Source organism: Aegilops tauschii, chromosome 5 (assembly GCF_002575655.3).
Source record: "Aegilops tauschii subsp. strangulata cultivar AL8/78 chromosome 5, Aet v6.0, whole genome shotgun sequence".
Lineage (NCBI taxonomy): Eukaryota > Viridiplantae > Streptophyta > Magnoliopsida > Poales > Poaceae > Aegilops > Aegilops tauschii.
The window spans coordinates 257,124,756-257,146,214 of NC_053039.3; the positions used below are offsets into that span (position 1 = coordinate 257,124,756).

General features: G+C 46.0%; 2 protein-coding genes across 4 annotated transcripts; both read left to right on the forward strand.

Moving 5' to 3' along the window:
- Positions 1–3,656: 3,656 nt before the first annotated feature.
- LOC109780879 (regulatory-associated protein of TOR 1) lies at positions 3,657–15,008 on the forward strand. Of its 3 annotated transcripts, none has more exons than XM_020339470.4 (23): positions 3,657–4,368; positions 6,222–6,324; positions 6,965–7,047; positions 7,133–7,291; positions 7,385–7,501; positions 7,645–7,802; positions 7,960–8,114; positions 8,190–8,334; positions 8,415–8,493; positions 8,623–8,724; positions 9,024–9,107; positions 9,213–9,323; positions 9,418–9,771; positions 9,849–10,029; positions 10,147–10,755; positions 10,856–11,179; positions 11,297–11,420; positions 11,513–11,637; positions 11,716–11,855; positions 11,949–12,050; positions 13,456–13,541; positions 13,685–13,769; positions 13,886–15,008. In XM_020339470.4, exons 1-23 carry the CDS (start codon positions 4,042–4,044, stop codon positions 14,225–14,227), a joined length of 4,095 nt encoding a protein of 1,364 aa, XP_020195059.1. In that variant the 5' UTR covers positions 3,657–4,041; the 3' UTR covers positions 14,228–15,008. The 3 variants fall into 3 exon arrangements, with proteins under 3 accessions (XP_020195059.1, XP_020195060.1, XP_020195058.1); XM_020339471.4 differs by having other exon boundaries at positions 11,300–11,420; XM_020339469.4 differs by having other exon boundaries at positions 11,513–11,855.
- A 263-nt stretch (positions 15,009–15,271) lies between these two features.
- LOC109780878 (uncharacterized) lies at positions 15,272–17,001 on the forward strand. Its single transcript, XM_020339467.4, has one exon. The coding sequence runs from the start codon at positions 15,818–15,820 to the stop codon at positions 16,850–16,852; it is 1,035 nt and encodes a 344-aa protein (XP_020195056.1). The 5' UTR covers positions 15,272–15,817; the 3' UTR covers positions 16,853–17,001.
- Positions 17,002–21,459: the final 4,458 nt, after the last annotated feature.

Sequence of the window (21,459 nt, forward strand, 5' to 3'; positions counted from 1 at the left end):
CTTTGGACGGTAAAGTCCTTAATAAAGAGACAATGCTCTGATACCATTTGAAAGGATCGATATAATTAACTAGAGGGGGGTGAATAGGCAACTAACATTTTTTATCTTTTCTTTACCAAATTAAACTTTGCATCAAAGTAAATGTCTAGTTATGCAACTAGGTGAGCAACCTATATGATGCAACAACAACAAGTACACATGCAAGCAAGGGATACAACACAATATAAGCTTGCACAAGTAAAGGTGAGAGATAACCAAAAGTGGAACCGGTGGAGATGAGGGTGTGTTACCGAAGTTCCTTCCCTTTGAGAGGAAGTACGTCTCCGTTGGAGTGGTATGGAGGCACAATGCTCCCCAAGAAGCCACTAGGGCCACCGTATTCTCCTCACGCCCTTACACAATGCGAGATGCCGTGATTCCACTATTTGTGCCCTTGAAGGCGGTGACCGAACCTTTACAAACAAGGTTGGGGCTCTCTCCACAACCGAATTGGAGGCTCCCAACGAAACCACGGAGCTTCACCACAATGGAATGTGGCTCCGAGGTGACCTCAACCGTCTAGGGTGCTCAAGCACCCAAGAGTAACAAAATCCACACAAGAAAGTATGGGGGAATCAAATATCCTTTGGTTGAAGTGTAGATATAGGTCTCCTCCTTCAAACCCTAGCAAATCAACAAGTTTGAATGGCTAGAGAGAGAGAGAGAGACCGGGCAAGAAAGCTTGAAGGGCATTATTGGTGGAGAGAGAGAGGCAAGACGTGAAGGAGGTAGGTGGAAGAACCTCCTTTATATAGGAAACCCTAAATTCCAACCATTACTGCGAAAACAACATTGCAGCGGTACAACCGCTCCTCGTCCCGGTACAACCGGGACTCACGGGTATACTACAGAAACCCTAACAGGCGGTACAACCAGACACCCGAGCGGTTGTGCCGGTTAACAAGATCAACCGGAACAACCGCTCGTCTACCGCCCCACAACCGCCACAAAACAGAAGGTAGACACCCTAGTGAGCGGTGGTTGAGCGGTAGTGGGCCGGTACTACCGCCTGCCCCTGGTACTAGCAGCGGCCAAGTCCTAAGCGGTATGCAAGGCAGAACCGGAATAACCGGGCTACTACCGCCCAAGTATCGCCCCAATACAGAAGCTAGTCCGGTTGTTGGGCGGTACCTGGCCGGTACAACCGCCAAGGATGCAACACCCAGTTCTTTTGAGCAAGGTGGCGGTACCACCGCCCTGGGGCAGTGGTACAACTGCTCTGGCGACACTAGGCGGTCCAACCCCTGGGTATCACCCCTGGGGCGGTGGTCAGGCCGGTACCATGGGCCAGCGGTACAACCGCTGAGAGTTCACAGAAACAGTTGAAAAGAAGGAGAACTCTCTCTCAAACAATAAATGGAAGGCAAAGGTGGGTGAGGAATATGTGTACGTGCAATGATTCATCCAACTCCTTCCGATGTGGATTCCCTCTTAATAGTACGGGTTTCCTACGACCAAAGAGATAAACATGTAGACAAACACCGCCTTCGATCTTTTTCTTCTAGAGAGAATAACTAACCGACGCAAGCCTAATCACCGAGAACCTGAAGCATTTAACACAAGATTAGACCAACAGAGAGTTGTCATCATCATCCAAAACACAAAGTAGGGAAATGACCTAACACAATATTGTTTTTTCCGTCAACCTAACGAAATATTTACAACAAGACGAGCGGGTTAGGGGGTTCCTCGGCGTCGATGGAACCCTAAATAGCAAGTATCATCGGTGCAAGATACATGTGGCGCTCGGCGTTGAACACTAGATCCACATCCCAAAAGTGACGCCGGCGCCCGGCGTCCTACGCGTAGTAATAGTTCCGGGGGCCGATGACAGTCGAACACCTTGGCGAATTTGCTTGGCAGCCTTGCGATGAGGATTAAAGCCAAGTTTTGAAACTTCAAACAACCAAACCGACTTGAGTCAGTTTGGGTGTTTCAAGTTTCAACACTTGGCTTTTAATCGTCATCACAGAGGCTGCAAGACAAATTCGCATAGGTGTTCGACCGCCATCGACCCCGAGAACTATTGTTGCGGGACGCCGGACGCCGCGTCACTTGTGGGAGTGGATGTAGTGTTCGACACCGATGGCCACATGTATCTCGCACCGACGATACTTGCTATTTAGGGTTCCATCGACGTCGAGGAACCCCCTAACCCGCTCGTCCCCGGGCGCCCTCTGGTATGGTGACGCACGATCGATGGGTCAGCACTCAGACCGGGGGATTCTCGGCATGGGCGACGGCGTCGGGACCGACAGGACCCACAGGCTCCACCATCTCTCCCCTCGGCGACCGGCGATCCACGACCCTCTTCCTTTTTTCCTTTTTCCTCTTCTTCTACTTATTCTTTTTTTTTCAACTTTCTTCTTCTTCTAATTATCTAAACCTAAACCTAGCACTAACCTAATCCTACCACTAACCTAAACCTATTAATAACACCTAAACCTAAACAGCAAATAACAGTAGAAAAAAAACAAAAAAAATCACCTTGGCTCCGGCGGGGCGGCGGGGGTCGGGGGCGACGGCGCGGGTGAGGTGAGGGCCGTGAGAGAGAGAGAGGGGTGGGGCGCGGGCGCCGACCCCTTTTCAGTTAGGTCAAGGCTCTTCGCCGTCTACTAGCAGACGACAAAGAGCCTAGCTAGTGGGGTGGGGCCGGGGAAACGACCGTTAAAACGGCCACTTTCTTTGCCATCTGCTGGCTGACGGTAAAGAAGCTTTGCTGTCCGCGAGCAGACGACAAAGAAAGTGGCCGTTAGGTCATTCTCGTTAGTCTGCCACCCACCCTCTTTGCAGACGGCTTTGCCGTCAGCTAGCAGACGACAAAGAGCTGGCTGACGGCAAAGATCCTGATTCCAGTAGTGCCTATACGGTTATTGTTACCCGAGAGCTTCCAAGTTGTGTCGTTGTGCCTCAGGTTCATTTGTGGGCCTTGGGGCTCGCCCGAAGAGCTACCCCTATTGAGAGGGTGGTTGGACATTCGTCGGCGAAGGCACTCCAAGGCTTAGGTGAGACACTACTTTTCATGGGACCACGTGAATTTCGAGTTTTCCATCCGGCCCAAACCATCATCCCCCTTGTCATTCTCCGCCGCTACCCTGGTTGCTCTATTGATAGACTCTATCCCATTCAATGTGCATCGTTGGATTTTTTCGATGCTTTTATCTTTTTTGGTTGTGTTCACGCCGTCTTGAAAGCATGAGAGTACCACACGTTTTCTCCATCTTTTTGTTTGTTCCACCCACGAAGCGAACCAACATGTTCCACGAGGCCATGTCGAATGCAATGTACATCCGGAGTGATCAAGCTCATATTTCTCATTTTAGCCAAGATGCCATTTCGGATGTTATGTGTGGTAGTCACCGATCATCGTGGAGATGACTATTGCATTACCTATTTTGCACACATTGTTTCCGCGCACATTCATCCTAATTGCAAACTACACATAGATAAGATAAACATCAAATGTAACCGCAAGAAAAAAAGATAACCATCACACTAAAACTACTTGGAGCAGCAAAGAGACTTCAAACTACAGTAGCTATGCTGGTAAACACACGGCCACGAGCCTGCGCATCTCAGCTCATATTCTTTCAGGCAAAGGAGAAAACAAACCGAAGGGAAAAAGAGAGGAGAATCCAGTTTCCAGTTTTTATACTATTTTCCCCGTCTCTCTCTCTCTCTCCTCGCCCTGTTTCTCTCTCTCCCTCTTCCTCCCCACCCTCTCCGCCGCATCCCCGTCTCCCCCGACCCTCACCCCCACCCCGCTGCTCCCGTCCAAACCCTAACCCTAAACCCCACCCGCGCCTCGATCCAATCCCTGCCTGGCGTCCACCCGTCCCCGGCGGCCCGGATTCGGATTCGCCGCGCCGGACCGATTCGATCGATGTAGGCAGCGAGCATCGCTGCCCACTCCGTACACAGGACTCGCGCCCCCGCCTCGAGATGGCTGCTGCGGGGTGACGAGGAGGAGGGGAGAGTAGTAGAGGGAGCGCCCAAGCGTAGATGGCATTGGGAGATCTCATGGCGTCCAGGCTCGTGCACTCGTCCTCATCGTCGTCCTCGTCCTCGTTGCCCACCCCCTCCTCGGCAGCGGTGAACCACCAGACGGACCGCGTGGATGGTGAGCTCCCTGTCGCGAACGGGCCGGAGCTTCGGAGGGAGGACGCCGGCGAGGAGGATGAGGAGGGGAGGGCCGTGGCGCTAGTGCCGTGCCTGCCGCAGGTGGTTGTGCTGTGCGAGCAGCGGCACGAGGGGTTCGATGAGGCCGCCGCTGCCGTGGCCGGGCCATCGACCAGCGGGCTCGTCTCCAAGTGGCGCCCCAAGGACAGGGTAATGGATGTAGCTCATGCAGCTATTGCTCATCCTCCTCATGTTGATCATTTTTTTCTTAGATTTGCCAGGGTTGGCCCTCAGATATTCAGTCAGGTGATGTTCATGGGCTTATGATTAACGGCATGTGTAGTTCATTGAGCTACACCAGGGTAAATTTTGGGCAGCTGCTGGTGCTGGTTTGCTTAAGTGGCTACGTGCAAATTTAGGCCCTCTTCGGTAACCCACCCACTCCCGGAATCTGCGGAGCGGGGAAACTGCAGCTCCGCCCGCTCCGGGAGCGGAGTTGTGGAGTGGGCGCGATTCCGAACAGTGCGTTAGTATAATTTACCATTTTCAATAGGAGTTACAATTGGACCACCACACTTTTAAGGTGTAATGGATGATGTGACCAAACTTTTGAGTTTGGGCCGTTTAAGTAAGTTATATGATCCATAGTCTTACCAGCAGGATAACCAAATCCGTGAACTGGCTATCCAGATTTGCCTAGTTATTATTGTTCGCTGCGAGCTGATGCTATTCTTTCTCCCAAATGCTTGGAGAAGTCGATGTCATTTTATGTTTCCGTCGCCTTGTCGGTGGTTGCTTTATTAATTATAATGATAAACGGAACCATTTATAGCTGTCGCTATGTTAACGTATCCATGCTTATTCGCTGCTCAGGAGATCACCGGAATTAAATGTAGCACGACGACCACTAGCGTGTAATATGTAATTAATGGCTCGGCTAAAAAATCAAATAAGCAAGTGCCAAGTATTGGTATTGTTATGACCTTTCTTAACAGAGCATGTCATTCTCTTAGGATGATCATTTTTGCCTTTAACTGCATGTATACAGTTTTCTGGTGATTGATATAAGATTGTATATAAGAATAATGGTTCAAACTATGCTAGACCCAAATATTCTTCATAGTTATCTAGTACTCTTGATTACGTTCAGACAGGATGTCCGCACCCTTATCCAAGTGACTGTACTTGTTAGTGGCTGATTGGTGTCATGTGGAAAATTGGACACTTAGTGCCAGCATTTTGCCTGTGGTGAAACTAATTAGTGAGTTGAGCGCCAATCAAAATCTGGATCATTGTAGTGAGTTGTCAAGGCAAATTTGCCTACCCAATGTACAAGTGTCACTGACGGTCTAAGAAATTCTATCGTTAAGAATTTGGCATGTGGTTTATGAAATATCACATTGGCAGTGCCATTGACTTGGGGTTGAGGTATACGGCTGTTTCTACTCATGACAATATGAGAAGGATGCTTTTGACTATAAAGACGAGGTTGCTTACTTGAAAACAACTTAGCATTACGGTACTTGAAATTTCCTCTCGGATAATTTGAGTTGTGATTGACTGTTTGCTTTTGGCAAGCAAAGTTTTACTTTGTATGACTGTATGTTAGCGGAGATGTTGACATTCCTATTTAAAAAAAAAATCTGTATAAGCTCTTAGTAGTTCATGTATATTAAGCTACCTTTCCCCTTCATACAAATTAACTCTAGCAGGTTTGCAGATTATAGTGATTTGTCTGGACTAGAGTATTGTGTTAAACTTTTGTAACCATGTGTGTGCCATGATTGTTTGCGAAAAAGAGATATGCTAAATTTATTGTGATCTCAGCAAGGGGATATCGCATATTTAGTATGTAAATTATGCCACAGCTTTGGTAGAACTAGCTAATGTTACCAATAAATAGCTTAATTACTATTCCAGTTTGTTGTTAGTTTGGTCAGAGTATTGATCTCTTCCCTTGGTTGTGTTTCTACTCTTTTATTTTATAACCATTGGATGGTGTTACTTTCATAAACTGTTTACATTTCGTATGTGCTATATACTAACAGTGGTCTTTGTTGCAGATGAAGACCGGATGTGTTGCACTTGTATTATGTTTAAACATTAGTGTTGATCCGCCGGATGTAATTAAAATTTCGCCTTGTGCAAGAATGGAGTGTTGGATAGGTAAACATTCGGTTATGTGTATATGCTTATCTAGTTTTCTAATGAGCTGAGAGGGACTTCTTTTGCCTGCTGTTGGTAATTCTGTTTCATGTTCGTGGTATGCAGCTTCATTATCATTTTTTCTCTGTACGTGCTAGTTAGAATAAATTCAATCTTTATTTTATTAATAATTACTATTTTCACTTAACTGAAAGCACTTCTTTTCACGGTTGCATTTCTGAATGCCAGACTTGGCTGTGTTGGTAGCTGGAGGAGATTGCAAATTTGCAGTAAAGAAACAGTCTTGCATCTATTTAGAAATAGATGGTGTTCTTTTAATAGATGAATTCAAGTTTTATAGGTTACATAATGATATCATATTCGTGTTTTGGTTGCAGAGCAACTAATGATTTTTAGGCTACATTTGAAGATATTGTGTTCTTTAGGTCGTGAATGATATGAACTTGATTGTATTTCTAGCTCTGTGGGTTATGAACTTGATTTATTAATAGTAGCGATAATTATTTGCTGAGACGTGAAATGTACCAGATTTAAACAAGCATGATGGCTATCTTTGTAAATAGCATAGTAGTACAATAATCTTATTGCACTTCAGTTGCCTTGAGATCTGCTCACAGCCTTTCCGTTGTTTCATTTCCAGATCCATTTTCTATGCCACCTCCCAAAGCCCTTGAAAGTATTGGAAAAACATTACACTCACAGTATGAGCGATGGCAGCCTAAGGTGGCCCACTTTATTTATTTACATAAGCGGTTTCTGATAAACTGATATCACTGCTTACATCTTCATGTCCTAATGATGCCTGCAGGCTCGTTACAAGCTTCAGCTGGATCCAACAGTCGAAGAAGTCAAGAAGCTTTGTAATACTTGCCGCAAATATGCCAGATCAGAGAGGGTTCTTTTTCATTACAATGGTCATGGTGTACCAAAGCCTACAGCTAATGGAGAGATTTGGGTGTTTAACAAGGTGAGTGTTGTCAAGTCAAAACGTGTATTGCATATGTTGATTCATTATTTATCCATATGTCTTTATTGAAGCGTCCTTTGTACTCTGGTGCAGAGTTATACACAGTATATCCCTCTTCCTATTACTGATCTCGATTCATGGCTGAAAACACCATCGATTTATGTTTTTGACTGCTCAGCAGCTGGAATGATCGTGAAAGCTTTTCTAGAGGTATACACTATAGTCCAGTCTAATCTTTTTTGTATGTTCATGCAATCTGCAAGTCATAGGTACATAATTTGTGTTTTTTTCTTTCTATTTGTATGATTCTTGGATGGTTTCATATTCATTATGGCTCCTTATGTTGACTTCAGCGTCTAGACTGGAGTTCAAGCTCTTCTGCGTCTTCAGTGAAGGATTGCATTCTCCTTGCTGCCTGCGAGGCACATCAAACTCTTCCTCAGAGTGCAGAATATCCTGCTGATGTGTTTACAGCTTGCCTGACCACTCCCATAAAAATGGCATTGCACTGGTTCTCTCTCTTTCTCTCTCTCTCTCTCTCTCTCTCTCTCTCTCTCGTACACAATCCAGTGTAGTTTGTCTTGCTGTATACTGGTCTTTGTATAGTCCCCCTTCCGATTTCAGCTGACATTTGTCCTGATCTGTGAACTTGTCTACAAACCATGCAGGTTTTGCAAACGATCATTACTCAGTGGTTCTCTGGATCACTCTCTTATTGACCAAATTCCTGGAAGACAAAATGACCGTAAAACACTTCTGGGGGAGTTGAACTGGATTTTCACTGCTATTACAGATACTATTGCATGGAATGTTCTTCCTCATGGTACAGAAGGTCATTTGAGTTAAAAAATAATATCAGTGGGGCATTGCTTTTATAACACAAATTTCACATGTGCAGAATTATTCCAAAGGCTTTTCAGGCAGGATCTTTTGGTCGCCAGTCTCTTTCGCAACTTCTTACTTGCTGAGAGAATCATGCGGTCTGCAAACTGCTCTCCAATTACGTACCCACTATTGCCACCCACACATCAACATCATATGTGGTAATTGACTAGATTAGTCATTCTGTTTCCATATATATTATGCGCCTTTTCTGCATTTACCGTAATTTGCTGAATGTTAGGGATGCATGGGACATGGCTGCGGAGATCTGCCTTTCCAAGCTTCCTCATTTGATTGCTGATCCTAATGCAGAGTTTCAGGTCTTGCTACCTATTTTATCATTGAATAATTTAGCACTAAAAACTTAAACAAATTTTGTTGGTATTGCTCTGCCATTGGAGTATTCTCACTTCAGTACCATAACTTTGCTTGTTTCCTTACTCAAACAGCCGAGCCCATTTTTCACGGAACAATTGACAGCATTTGAAGTGTGGCTTGATCATGGCTCTGAGGATAAGAAACCCCCTGAACAGTTACCCATTGTTCTTCAGGTAAGACAATTTCTCGGACCAATTATTCTTGAGCCTACTAATGCTATTGTTATCTGAGATGGTAACAAACTCTCCAAATAGTCTAGTGGCAAGAGACAGTGTTTGGATGATCCAGTCACCTTTTCTTATCTACTTGGACCATATTGGTTCTATTTATATTGTTGTATATGCCATCTTAATTAGTTCATGACCTCATGTAACCAGTGTTAATTTGGGAGTGTGCTACACCTCTAGACAATTGTCAACTATATTTCTTTTCTTGTTTTTCTTTGCTCTTGATGCAATCATGTTTTATGTAGGTCCTGCTTAGCCAATCACACAGATTTAGAGCACTTGTTCTGCTTGGAAGATTTCTTGATATGGGGCCATGGGCAGTTGATTTGGTATGGAGTTGGCATATTCTGCAGGCCTTCATTTGTTTTTTGACATTGTGCTGGCTATTTATTCCTTATCGAGTATATTCAAACTCTGGCACTTCATTGTTTTAGGCCTTATCTGTTGGTATCTTCCCTTACGTGCTCAAACTGCTCCAAACAAGTGCGATGGAGTTGCGTCAAATTCTTGTGTTCATATGGACAAAAATTCTCTCTCTTGATAAGGTATGCACTCTACTTAAAAATCTTCAGCAGCTGTTCCTATTCTCTTGAAGATTCTGTTGTTTACCTCAGTTGCTCTTTTTGTTTCAAATGACAGTCATGCCAGGTTGATTTGGTGAAAGATGGAGGGCATGCATATTTTATCAGGTTTCTTGATAGTTTGGATGCTTACCCGGAGCAGCGTGCAATGGCTGCTTTCGTTTTAGCAGTTATTGTGGATGGGCATAGGAGGGGTCAAGAGGCTTGCATGAGTGCAGGTCTTATAGATGTTTGCCTGAGACATCTGCAACCTGAGAATCCTCATGATGCACAGACAGAGCCTTTGCTTTTGCAATGGCTTTGTTTATGCCTTGGCAAACTCTGGGAAGATTTCCCTGAGGCTCAGTTACTTGGTCTACAATCAAATGCACCCGAAATTGTTACATGTTTATTGTCTGAGCCTCAACCTGAGGTATGGTTAGACTTGGTGTGTCAATTATTCATCATTGCAGGTTCGCAACGCGAGCATTAAATATTTGGTCTTTGCAGGTCAGAGCCTCTGCTGTTTTTGCACTTGGAAATCTGTTGGACATTGGATCTCCATCAGTGAATGGAGGTGATGACGACTCTGATGATGATGAAAAGGTGAGAGCTGAAATAAATGTTGTTCGAAGCCTTCTGCAAGTCACTTCAGATGGTAGCCCTCTTGTTAGAGCTGAGGTTTCTGTAGGTAAGTCTACCTGAAAATACATTGTACTTCCTAGATAGTCCTTTTAGTAATGTCTTGGACATAGTAGACTCCTTTTAGCTATGAACAATCATTTTGAGTTAAGCCGATGTTTTCCAGCTCTTACTCGCTTTGCGCTGGGCCACAACAAACATCTCAAATCTGTTGCTGCGGAGTACTGGAGACCTCAAACCAATTCACTGCTGAAGTCACTACCATCATTGGCTAATATTAATAACCCAAGCAATGTTTACAGTCCCAGTAACTTTTTGCAAGGCAGCAGTGGCCTTTCTTCTCATATTGGTCCTGTGTTAAGGGTTGGTAGTGATACCAGTGCCACAGGTCGTGATGGAAGAATTTCTACAAGCAGCCCGATTGCGACAAATAGCATTATGCATGGGTCTCCCCAGTCAGATGATTCTTCTCAGCACTCTGATTCAGGCATATTGCTGAGAGATAATGCAAGTAACGGTGGTCTCAGCTACACAAGGTCAAGGCCTATTATTGACAGTGGAATTTATTCCCTATTTATTTCGACGATGTGCTCTATTGCTAAAGATCCTTACCCTAGAATTGCAAATATTGGCCGGAGAGCACTGTCCCTTGTAGGGGTCGAGCAAGTGGTCATGAGAAATACTAGATTTGGCAGTGGGGGTGCAGGAGAGACATCTGCTCCTTCATCAAACATAGGAATGGCACGTTCTTCTTCCTGGTTTGACATGAATTCTGGTTAGTTATAACCTTTTTCCTTGCAATGTGCTTGTAGTACCTCTCAGTTTTTTCCCAATGGGATTAACTATTTCACTGATCGTTTTCAATGCTTTTGCAGGAATCTCAATGGCATTTAGGACCCCTCCTGTTAGTCCACCTCAGCATGATTACCTTACAGGGTTGCGCCGCGTGTGTTCTATGGAGTTCAGACCACATCTCTTGAACTCACCTGATGGCTTAGCTGATCCGCTCTTAAGCTCTGCTGCAGCCCCCAGTACCAGTGAGCTTAATATACTTCCCCAATCAACAATTTACAACTGGAGTTGTGGCCACTTCTCTAGGCCTCTTCTAACCGGGTCTGATGATAATGGGGAAGTAACTGCTAGAAGAGAAGAGAGGGAACGAACTGCACTGGATTGCATCGCTAAGTGCCAGCGTTCCTGTACGTGGATTGACCGCTTACTCTGCATTCAATTACTGTTTTTTATTAGTTATGTTAGTTATTTGGCTCTCATTTGTGATGGTTCCCCTTTTCCCTTTTTGTGGTTGGCGGGGATAGCAGCATGCAAGATGACTAGCCAAATTGCTAGCTGGGATACAAAGTTTGAGTTGGGTACAAAATCAGCATTGCTGTTACCTTTTTCTCCAATCGTCGTTGCAGCTGATGAAAACGAGCAAATAAGGTAAAATATATATTGTTAGAACCTCATGAAAATTGATAATTCAAATAATGACTTCAGGTGTCTAAAGTTTTATTCTTTTATATTCATGCCAGAGTGTGGAATTATGACGATGCTCTACCAGTGAATACTTTCGAAAACCACAAGTTATCTGACAGAGGACTATCCAAACTTTTACTTATCAATGAGCTTGATGAAAGCTTGCTTTTAGTTGGCTCAAGTACGCCTTGCCTCTTTATGGCTGTCTCTTGTATCTGTACATATGTACTCCTTGTGATATCTATTTTTCATACTGTAGGTGATGGAAATGTCCGTATATGGAGAAACTATGCTCAAAAGGGAGGACAGAAACTTGTAACTGCTTTCTCATCAGTTCAGGGCCATCGAGCTGCAGGCCGCAGCGTTGTGATTGACTGGCAACAGCAATCTGGTTATCTGGTGATATTCTGATTTCTCTTTCCAAGTTCTGGTAACTTCGTATTCATTTAAGACCGTCCTAATACTGGAACTACTCCTTTTGTTGTACAACAGTATGCATCTGGTGACATGTCTTCCATCCTTGTATGGGATCTTGACAAGGAGCAACTTCTCAACACCATTCCATCATCTGCTGATAGTGGCATTTCAGCTCTGGTGAGTTCTGGTTACATTTGAGTATTCAGAATAGTCGTACGACAAATTGTTTAGTCTGTTTTGGACTCTAGGGATTTAATCTGTTATGGCTTTATTATTTTCTGTTCTGCTGTTCCTGCTTTATACTCTTGGACTCCCCCCTTCACGCTAATCAGAAATTTCCAATTTTTTCCACTGCCAACTCTACCGTTTTATGAGACCTAAATTTCATATTCACTATTTCGACGGTGTCAAAATTAGATCATGCCGCAGATTGATGCACAAAGAAAAATGTGATCATAAATAGTTTAGTGTTCCTTCTGTAGGAACAACTACATTTTCTTAGGTCTAGCAATGCATGCAGTGTATAATTTTTTTGGCTAAAGGGTTTGCTCAAAATTTATTCCCTACTTTTACTAGACCAAAAGTAGTGTTTCAGTTGGTTTTGTCAGCTTGTTTTGTTTTTTGCACTTTCCATGATGTGAGGAACTAAGAAGCACGGGTACGGGTACACGGACACGGCGATACACATACGGGGGCATGGGATACGGCATTTTCCAAAAACAGCTATTTGCGGATACGGCAAGTATATAAAAAAAATAAAAAAATGCCATGTAAGATACATAGAGTTAAAAATAAGAATGATACATCAAATGGCAAATGCTAGTATTGGTCTATTAGAGAGTAGAGACCAGGGTTCCCTTCACTCACCCATGGACAATTGGCTACCGGCGGTGGTGCTCCCAAACGCCATGCTCCCTGACAGCAAGCAACAATCAAAACAGCAGCACCAGCATTCAAGTGAGCAGCAGCTCAACAGCAAGCAGCAGCAACTCAGCGTCAAGAAATCGAGCAAAGACATGAAGAGGTTGAGGAGAGGCTGCTTGGTTTCCCGCTCGAGTGTGGTTGTTGTCGGAGGCTGAGTTCAGGCGTGGCGGTGGCGGCAGGCGGCGGCAGAGTCCAGGCGGCAGTAGTATCTATTACAGGCGGCGGCGGCGCGATCGCTGGAGCGTGGAGCAGCGTTCCTTTTGTGGCGCTGTATTGGGCCAAGGCTGTTATTGGGCTTCCCGTGTCCCTAATGTATTCCATATATATATGTCTCAGCCGTGTCTTTCCTTTTTTCCTTTTTTCTAATTCGGAAATCAGGGGATACTGGGGGATACGCGAATCCCGGCGTATCTAGCTGTATTGCCGTGTCCTGCCAAACTAGGATGGCAATTTGGCTGTTTTGGCCGTGTCCATGCTTTGTAGGTGAGGAATACAGTTAGCAAAATAATTTTTTGGTGACTTGCTTCTTAAGAATATATCTATTTTTGTTTCATTGGGTTGTAAGTGCTATTTGAGCTATTGCATCAAGATGTATTGATCAGGTTTAACATATTCTGTTGTTTTTGTCCATGACCATTGCTTGCTGTTTCTCTTTCAGTCTGCATCTCAGGTTAGACCTGGTCAATTTGCTGCCGGTTTTATTGACGCATCCGTAAGGATATTTGATGTTCGCACCCCTGACAGGTAAGTAAATCTTTATTTCTCTATCCTTTACCCTGGATAATATTTGAGATATTATCCATATGTTAAAGTATGATTCAGTTTTTATTACCTTTTATCCCCATTCATGTTTCTTCCTTTGGATGTTTTTTCCTTCAATGATGCAGGCTAGTTTATATGGCAAGACCACATGCCCCAAGAACTGAAAAGGTCGTCGGTATAGGGTTTCAGCCTGGATTTGATCCATACAAGGTATTCCTACCACTCTTTTTTGGTGTTGCTGTGTTCTTCATTCTGTTATATTGGTATAGGTTTTGAAAAATGGTTTGCTGGAGCTTTACAAAGCTATGTAATATTTGCGATCACAGATTGTAAGCGCATCTCAAGCTGGAGACATTCAGTTTCTTGATGTTAGAAGGGCTGCTGAACCCTACCTCACTATTGAAGCTCACAGGGGTTCATTAACAGCACTGGCTGTTCACCGGCATGCCCCAGTCATTGCAAGTGGCTCAGCTAAGCAAATGATTAAAGTGTTCAGTCTTGAAGGAGAACAGCTAACAATCATTCGGTACCAGCCATCTTTTATGGGCCAAAGGATAGGAAGTGTAAACTGCCTTTCGTTCCATCCGTACAAATCTCTCCTGGCTGCTGGAGCTGGTGATAATGCTCTGGTCTCTATCTATGCTGAGGACAATTATCAAGTAAGATGAGGTTTACATCCTGTGGCATGCAATGACGACACAATCAGTAGGCCATATGATTGGCCGACTGCTGGATCCGCAGCAGGTTCAGCTACAAGATACAAGATGATACAAAGCCTGGTCAGTGACATGGTGGTGATTGCAGTGCTGTGGCTTTTTGGTCCATATTGCTTGTGTTGGGCATCTACATCTCTGGTCGGCATGTGCAATTTGTAAGATACAAATCAAGATTCATTAGCCTCCCTTGCAGAAGGTTGTGAAAGTGAAAGGCAGTTGTGGTCCAGTCAGTGAATCCGGAGGCTTCCCCAATAATCATACCTAGGTTAACTGAAATGTAAATAGCCGTCCCCATTTGGATTGTTGTCCTGTCAGTCAGTTTTCTTCCTTTCCCAAAGTGTAAAAAGGTTTGCCGATGCTTCATATCATAAGTCGGGTCTGGCGGGGTCTGCAAGTGGTTGTTTATATGGGCCAGGAAGGGAGAATGCATGCACATGTCTCCTCACAGATGTTCTTCAATAGATAGATGCTCCTTTCCAGCTAATATAGCATTTAGAGGTGAGTTGTTACTATGGCTTGCTTTAACCAGTGTTGTCCAGGTCATTCTTTGTAAGCATTGGACTATCATCATCCAGTGTTGTCGTCATAGCAGGGCTTCATTGTCCATTTGTACATATGAACTGCATTTGTACAGTAGTTAATTCTCTTAAGATAAGTTGTAATGCATGTTTGTCCTTGGGTGTATCTGGCATATTCTGAATATTTAAGTGAAAAAGAAGCTTGTCTCTGTGTACACATTGTTGTTTCTTGTGCCTAGAATCATGGGCTGTGGTCTCTGAATTTTTTGTGTGGAATTCTGTATGGTTTATTTTGATGGTTAAGAGATGAACGCCAAAGCGTGTTGGATGCTGCTAGTTTTTTCTTGAGAAACTGGAGGCATCACAAACAAATGGATGTGTTGTTGCATTGAAGCAACTGGCAAGAGGATTTCGGGATGCGATGAAATGAAATTTTACTTGCATTTCATAGCATGCGAGGAGACAATGGGTGTCACTTTGAGTTGTGAAGGCATCCTGTATTTTACCATTGAATGCTGGCTGGCAAGTGAAGACTAAGGGGCTGTTTGGTTCTAGGCCTAGGAGTGCCACACTTTGCCATACAATGTTTGCCAAACTTGCTTGAGGTTAGTTCTTTAAAATGAGAGCCACAAGTTGGCAAGCCTAAGGGAATCTTACATACTTTTTGTGTGTATGTGATGTGAGACCATAACATGGCTTGTCTAAAATGTGGCTTGAACCAAACACACATCTAAGTTGGTCAAACTTACTTAACTTTAGGTGTGACAAGCTTTGGCAGACTTAGTCTCAAACCAAACAGCCCCTAAAAAGTTTGTGTTTTGTGCTTAAGCCATTTGGTATTCATACCAAATCCAATTGACAGATCACAGCCACACACACTCAGAGAGGAGCGGCACCGGCGGAGCTTCGATCCTTGTTCGACGACGGTACTCCGCTGATGCGTGTAAAGAATAGATGCGTTGCAAATACAGTGCAGCAGTAGGCCAGCAGCGAGCATCTGACATCGGCACCAGCCGGCCGCGAGATGAGCTGCTCCCCGGTGCCAGAACCTGACCACCACCGCCTGCTGGCCACCCTCGCGCGCCACGGCCGCCTCGCCGCCGCCGCCACGCTCTTCTCCACGGCCGTCCGCACCACACGCGCGCTCAACACCATACTCGCCGCCCTCTGCTCCTCCCCGTCGCTCCTCCGCGTCGCCCCCTCCGTGCTCCTCCTCGCCGCCCCCACCGCCTCCCCCGACGCGGCCACCTTCCGCGTCCTCACCTCCGCGCTCTGCCGCGCAAGCCGCCCCTCCGCCGCCGCCGGCCTCTTGCGCTGCATGCCCTCCCTCCACCTCGACCCGGACTCGCCGCTGTGCCGCGCCGTGCTCTCCTCCCTGTGCCGCTGCGCCCCGGCCCGGGACGCGGCGGCGTTCCTGGACGACATGCGCCGGTGGGGCGTCCCGCCCAGCGGGCTCGACCACCGCGCCGTCCTCCGCGCCCTCCTACGGGAGGGGATGGTGGCGGAGGCATACGAGGTCGTCAAGGAGAAGATGGGCTCCGACGGCGTGTCCCCCGGGGTGGCCGACTTCGAGCTGATGCTGCGCGCGTTCAGCGAGCGCGGGCAGTTCGACGCCGTCGACGAGGCGTTCGACGAAATGCTCCTTCGAGGGCTCGTGCCGGGCGTGGCCGTCTACAACGTGTACGTCGCCGCGCTGTGCAAGAAAGGGGACCTGGCCGGCGCGCGCCGGATGGTGGACTGCATGGAGCGCGCCGGCTGCCCGCCGGACGTCAGGACGTTCGGCGTCGTGGTCGCCGGGTGCGTGTCCGCCGGGGACGCCGGCGCTGCCAGGGACGTGGCGTGGGAGGCGGTGCGGCGGGGCCTGCGGTGGGACACGCCGTCGATGGTGGAGCTGGTCGGCCTGCTCCGGGCGTGCGGGCACGTCGCGGACGCGCACGGGCTGCTGCTGGACGTGTTCCTGCACGGCGGGTGCACTGGAGTGGACGCCTCGACGCTCGGGCAGCTGATATGTGCCAGCGAAGACGCCTGCAGCGTGATCACAGATCACCCGAAAGACTAGAAAGTGCATCACATTTTGAGGTCCATGCCTCGTTTAATCTGTTCCGAATGTTTCAGCCGCAGGTCAATCCGTCAATGCATTCCAGTGCTTCATGAATGTCCACTGGATATTTAGATGTACGTATTTCACATAAAATTTTAAGAGTTAAATTGCTTTGTGCACAAAGTTGAAATGTCGCGGGGGGGGGGGGGGGGGGGGGGGGGGGGGGGGGGTGACCCCAAAGTTCGCCCCTCAGCCGCCGATTTCAGCCCAAATTCAGCGCAAATTAGGCCAAAATTCGGCGTGTTTCAGCACAAATTCAACAAAAGCTATTTTTATCACATAGTTCATCATAGGAATCAATACAAATCAAATAGTTTAACAAAGCAAACTCATAATTCAAACACAAATTAAAACTCATAGTTCAACGAAGCATAGTTCGTCACACATCGAACTAGGCGTTGCCCTTGAGCCTCCATAGGTGCTCCACCAGATCATGCTGCAGTTCTTGATGCACCTGTAGGTCTCGGATCTCCTGACGCATATTGAGGAAGGCAGCCCATGGTGCCGGTACCTGGTGATCAACTTGGGCAAGAGGACCCTGCCTGTAATATGGTTCAATGTCAAACACTGGCTCTTCCTGCTCGCTCTCAATGATCATGTTGTGCAAGATGACACAGCAAGTCATGACTCACATTTGATCTTTCGACTAGGTCGGAGCGGGGTACTGAACAACAGCAAATCGAGATTGAAGCATACCAAATGCCCGCTCGACATCCTTCCCGCAAGCCTCCTAACACTTGGTAAAGTAGGAGTTCTTGCCTCCTGGCATAGAGTTTGAGATAGTTTTCACAAATATGGACCATCTCGGATAGATGCCATCTGCTAGGTAGTATCCCTTGTTGTAGTGCCGCCCATTGACCTCGAAGTTCACCGGAGGAGCATGACCTTCAACAAGCTTGGCAAAGACATTCGAGCACTACAATACGTTGATGTCAATGTGAGTTCCTGGCATACCAAAGAAGGAGTGCCAAATCCAGAGGTCCTGTGTGGCCACTGCCTCAAGTACCACACTACAAGCTCCTTTGGCGCCTTTATACATCCCCTGCCAAGCAAATGGACAGTTTTTCCATGCGCAATGCATGCAACCGATGCTTCCAAGCATCCCAGGAAATCCTCTTGCCGCATTCTGTGCTAGGATCCGAGCAGTGTCTTCCGCATTGGGTGATCGCAAGTATTGTGGTCCAAACAATGCCACCATTGCCCTACATAACTTGTACAAACACTCAATGGTGGTGAACTCGGTCATGCGTCCATAGTCTTCCCGTATATCACCGGGAGCTCCGTATGCAAGCATCCTCATAGCTGTCGTGCACTTCTGGAGTGAGGGGAGTCCAACTGTGCCGGTGCATGTTGGGGAGCGTAGTAATTCAAAAAATTTCCAACGATCACGCAAGATCTATCTAGGAGATGCATAGCAACGAGACGGGGAGAGTGTGTCCACGTACCCTCGTAGACAGAAAGCGGAAGCGTTATGTTAACGCGGTTGATGTAGTCGAACGTCTTCACGATCCAACCGATCCAAGTACCGAACGTACGGCACCTCCGTGTTCAGCACACGTTCAGCTCGATGACGTCCCTCGAGCTCTTGATCCAGTAGAGGGTCGAGGGAGAGTTCCGTCAGCACGACGGCGTGGCGACGGTGTTGGTGATGTGATCCGCGCAGGGCTTCGCCTAAGCACTACGACGCTATGATCGGAGGAGTAAACTGTGGAGGGGCACCGCACACGGCTAAGACAAATCTTGGTGTTCCTTTGGGGTGCCCCCCGCCCCCGTATATAAAGGGGGAGGAGGAGGCCGGCGGTCTAGGAGGGGCGCGCCAAGGGGGGAGTCCTACTTGGACTCCTAGTCCAAGTAGGATTCGCCCCCTCCTTCCTTCCAATGGAGAGGGAAAGGGGAAAGGGGGGAGAGGGAGAAGGAAAGAGGGGGGCCGCGCCCCCTCCCCTTGTCCAATTCGGATTGGGCAAGGGGGGGGGCGCCTCCTCCCGTGGCCTGCCTCCTCTCCTCCACTATGGCCCAATAGGCCCATTAACTTTCCTGGGGGGTTCCGGTAACCTCCCGGTACTCCAAAAAATCCCCGATCTTTTTCGGAACCATTCTGGTGTCCGTATATAACCTTTCAATATATGAATCTTTACCTCTCGACCATTTCGAGACTCCTCGTCATGTCCATGATCTCATCCGGGACTCCGAACAAACTTCGGTCACCGAAACACATAACTCATAATACAAATCGTCATCGAACGTTAAGCGTGCGGACCCTACGGGTTCGAGAACTATGTAGACATGACCAAGACATATCTCCGGTCAATAAGCAATAGTGGAACCTGGATGCTCATATTGGCTCCTACATATTCTACGAAGATCTTTATCGGTCAAACCGCATAACAACATACGTAATTCCCTTTGTCATCGGTATGTTACTTGCCCGAGATTCGATCGTCGGTATCCTCATACCTAGTTCAATCTCGTTACCGGCAAGTCTCTTTACTCGTTCCGTAATGCATCATCCCGTAACTAACTCATTAGTCACATTGCTTGCAAGGCTTATAGTGATGTGCATTACCGAGAGGGCCCAGAGATACCTCTCTGATACATGGAGTGACAAATCCTAATCTTGATCTATGCCAACCCAACAAACACGTTCGGAGACACCTGTAGAGCATCTTTATAACCACCCAGTTACATTGTGACATATGATAGCACACAAGGTGTTCCTCCGGTATTCGGGAGTTGTATGTATAATCTCATAGTCAAAGGAACATGTATAAGTCATGAAGAAAGCAATAGCAATAAAACTAAACGATCATTATGCTAAGCTAACGGATGGGTCTTGTCCATCACATCATTATCTAATGATGTGATCCCGTTCATCAAATGACAACTCATGTCTATGGTTAGGAAACTTAACCATCTTTGATTAACGAGCTAGTCAAGTAGAGGCATACTAGGGACACTCTATTTGTCTATGTATTCACACATGTACTAAGTTTCCAGTTAATACAATTCTAGCATGAATAATAAACATTTATCATGATATAAGGAAATATAAATAACAACTTGATTATTGCCTCTAGGGCATATTTCCTTTAGTCTCCCACTTGCACTAGAGTCAATAATCTAGATTACATAGTAATGATTCTAACACCCATGGAGTCTTGGTGCTGATCATGTTTTGCTCGTGGAAGAGGCTTAGTCAACGGGTCTGCAACATTCAGATCCGCATGTATTTTGCAAATCTCTATGTCTCCCTCCTTGACTTGATCGCGGATGGAATTGAAGCGTCTCTTGATGTGTTTGGTTCTCTTGTGAAATCTGGATTCCTTCGCCAAGGCAATTGCTCCAGTATTTTCACAAAAGATTTTCATTGGACCCGATGCAATAGGTATTACACCTAGATCGGATATGAACTCCTTCATCCAGACTCCTTCATTTGCTGCTTCTGAAGCAGCTATGTACTCCGCTTCACACGTAGATCCCGCCACGACGCTCTGCTTGGAACTGCACCAACTTACAGCTCCACCATTCAATATAAATACATATCCGGTTTGTGACTTAGAGTCATCCGGATCAGTGTCAAAGCTTGCATCGACGTAACCATTTACGACAATCTCTTTGTCACCTCCATAAACGAGAAACATATCCTTAGACCTTTTTAGGTATTTCAGGATGTTCTTGACCGATGTCCAGTGATCCACTCCTGGATTACTTTGGTACCTCCCTGCCAAACTTATAGCAAGGCACACATCAGGTCTGGTACACAACATTGCATACATGATAGAACCTATGGCTGAGGCATAGGGAATGACTTTCATTCTCTCTCTATCTTCTGCAGTGGTCGGGCATTGAGTTTGACTCAACTTCACACCTTGTAATACTGGCAAGAACCCTTTCTTTGACTGATCCATTTTGAACTTCTTCAAAAATTTATCAAGGTATGTGCTTTGTGAAAGTTCAATTAAGCGTCTCATCTATCTCTATAGATCTTGATGCCCAATATATAAGCAGCTTCACCGAGGTCTTTCATTGAAAAATTCTTATTCAAGTATCCTTTTATGCTATCCAGAAATTCTATATCATTTCCAATCAGCAATATGTCATCCACATATAATATTAGAAATGCTACAGAGCTCCCACTCACTTTCTTGTAAATACAGGCTTCTCCAAAAGTCTGTATGAAACCATATGCTTTGATCACACTATCAAAGCGTATATTCCAACTCCGAGATGCTTGCACCAGTCCATAAATGGATAGCTGGAGCTTGCACACTTTGTTAGCACCTCTAGGATCGACAAAACCTTCTGGTTGAATCATATACAACTCTTATTTAAGATATCCATTAAGGAATGCAGTTTTGACATCCATTTGCCAAATTTCATAATCATAAAATGCGGCAATTGCTAACATGATTCGGACAGACTTAAGCATCGCTACGGGTGAGAAGGTCTCATCGTAGTCAACTCCCTGAATTTGTCGAAAACCTTTTGCAACAAGTCGAGCTTTGTAGACAGTAACATTACCGTCAGCGACAGTCTTCTTCTTGAAGATCCATTTATTCTCTATGGCT

What these genes read in the sequence shown, in the direction of transcription:
- LOC109780879 (XM_020339469.4), top strand. Translation starts at nt 4,042, where the DNA reads ATGGCATTGGGAGATCTCATGGCGTCCAGGCTCGTGCACTCGTCCTCA. An exon ending in TCGTGAAAGCTTTTCTAGAG is followed by an intron (nt 7,502 to 7,644) that starts GTATACACTATA and finishes TGTTGACTTCAG; the next exon opens with CGTCTAGACTGGAGTTCAAG. An exon ending in AGTTACCCATTGTTCTTCAG is followed by an intron (nt 8,725 to 9,023) that starts GTAAGACAATTT and finishes TGTTTTATGTAG; the next exon opens with GTCCTGCTTAGCCAATCACA.
- LOC109780878 (XM_020339467.4), top strand. Translation starts at nt 15,818, where the DNA reads ATGAGCTGCTCCCCGGTGCCAGAACCTGACCACCACCGCCTGCTGGCC.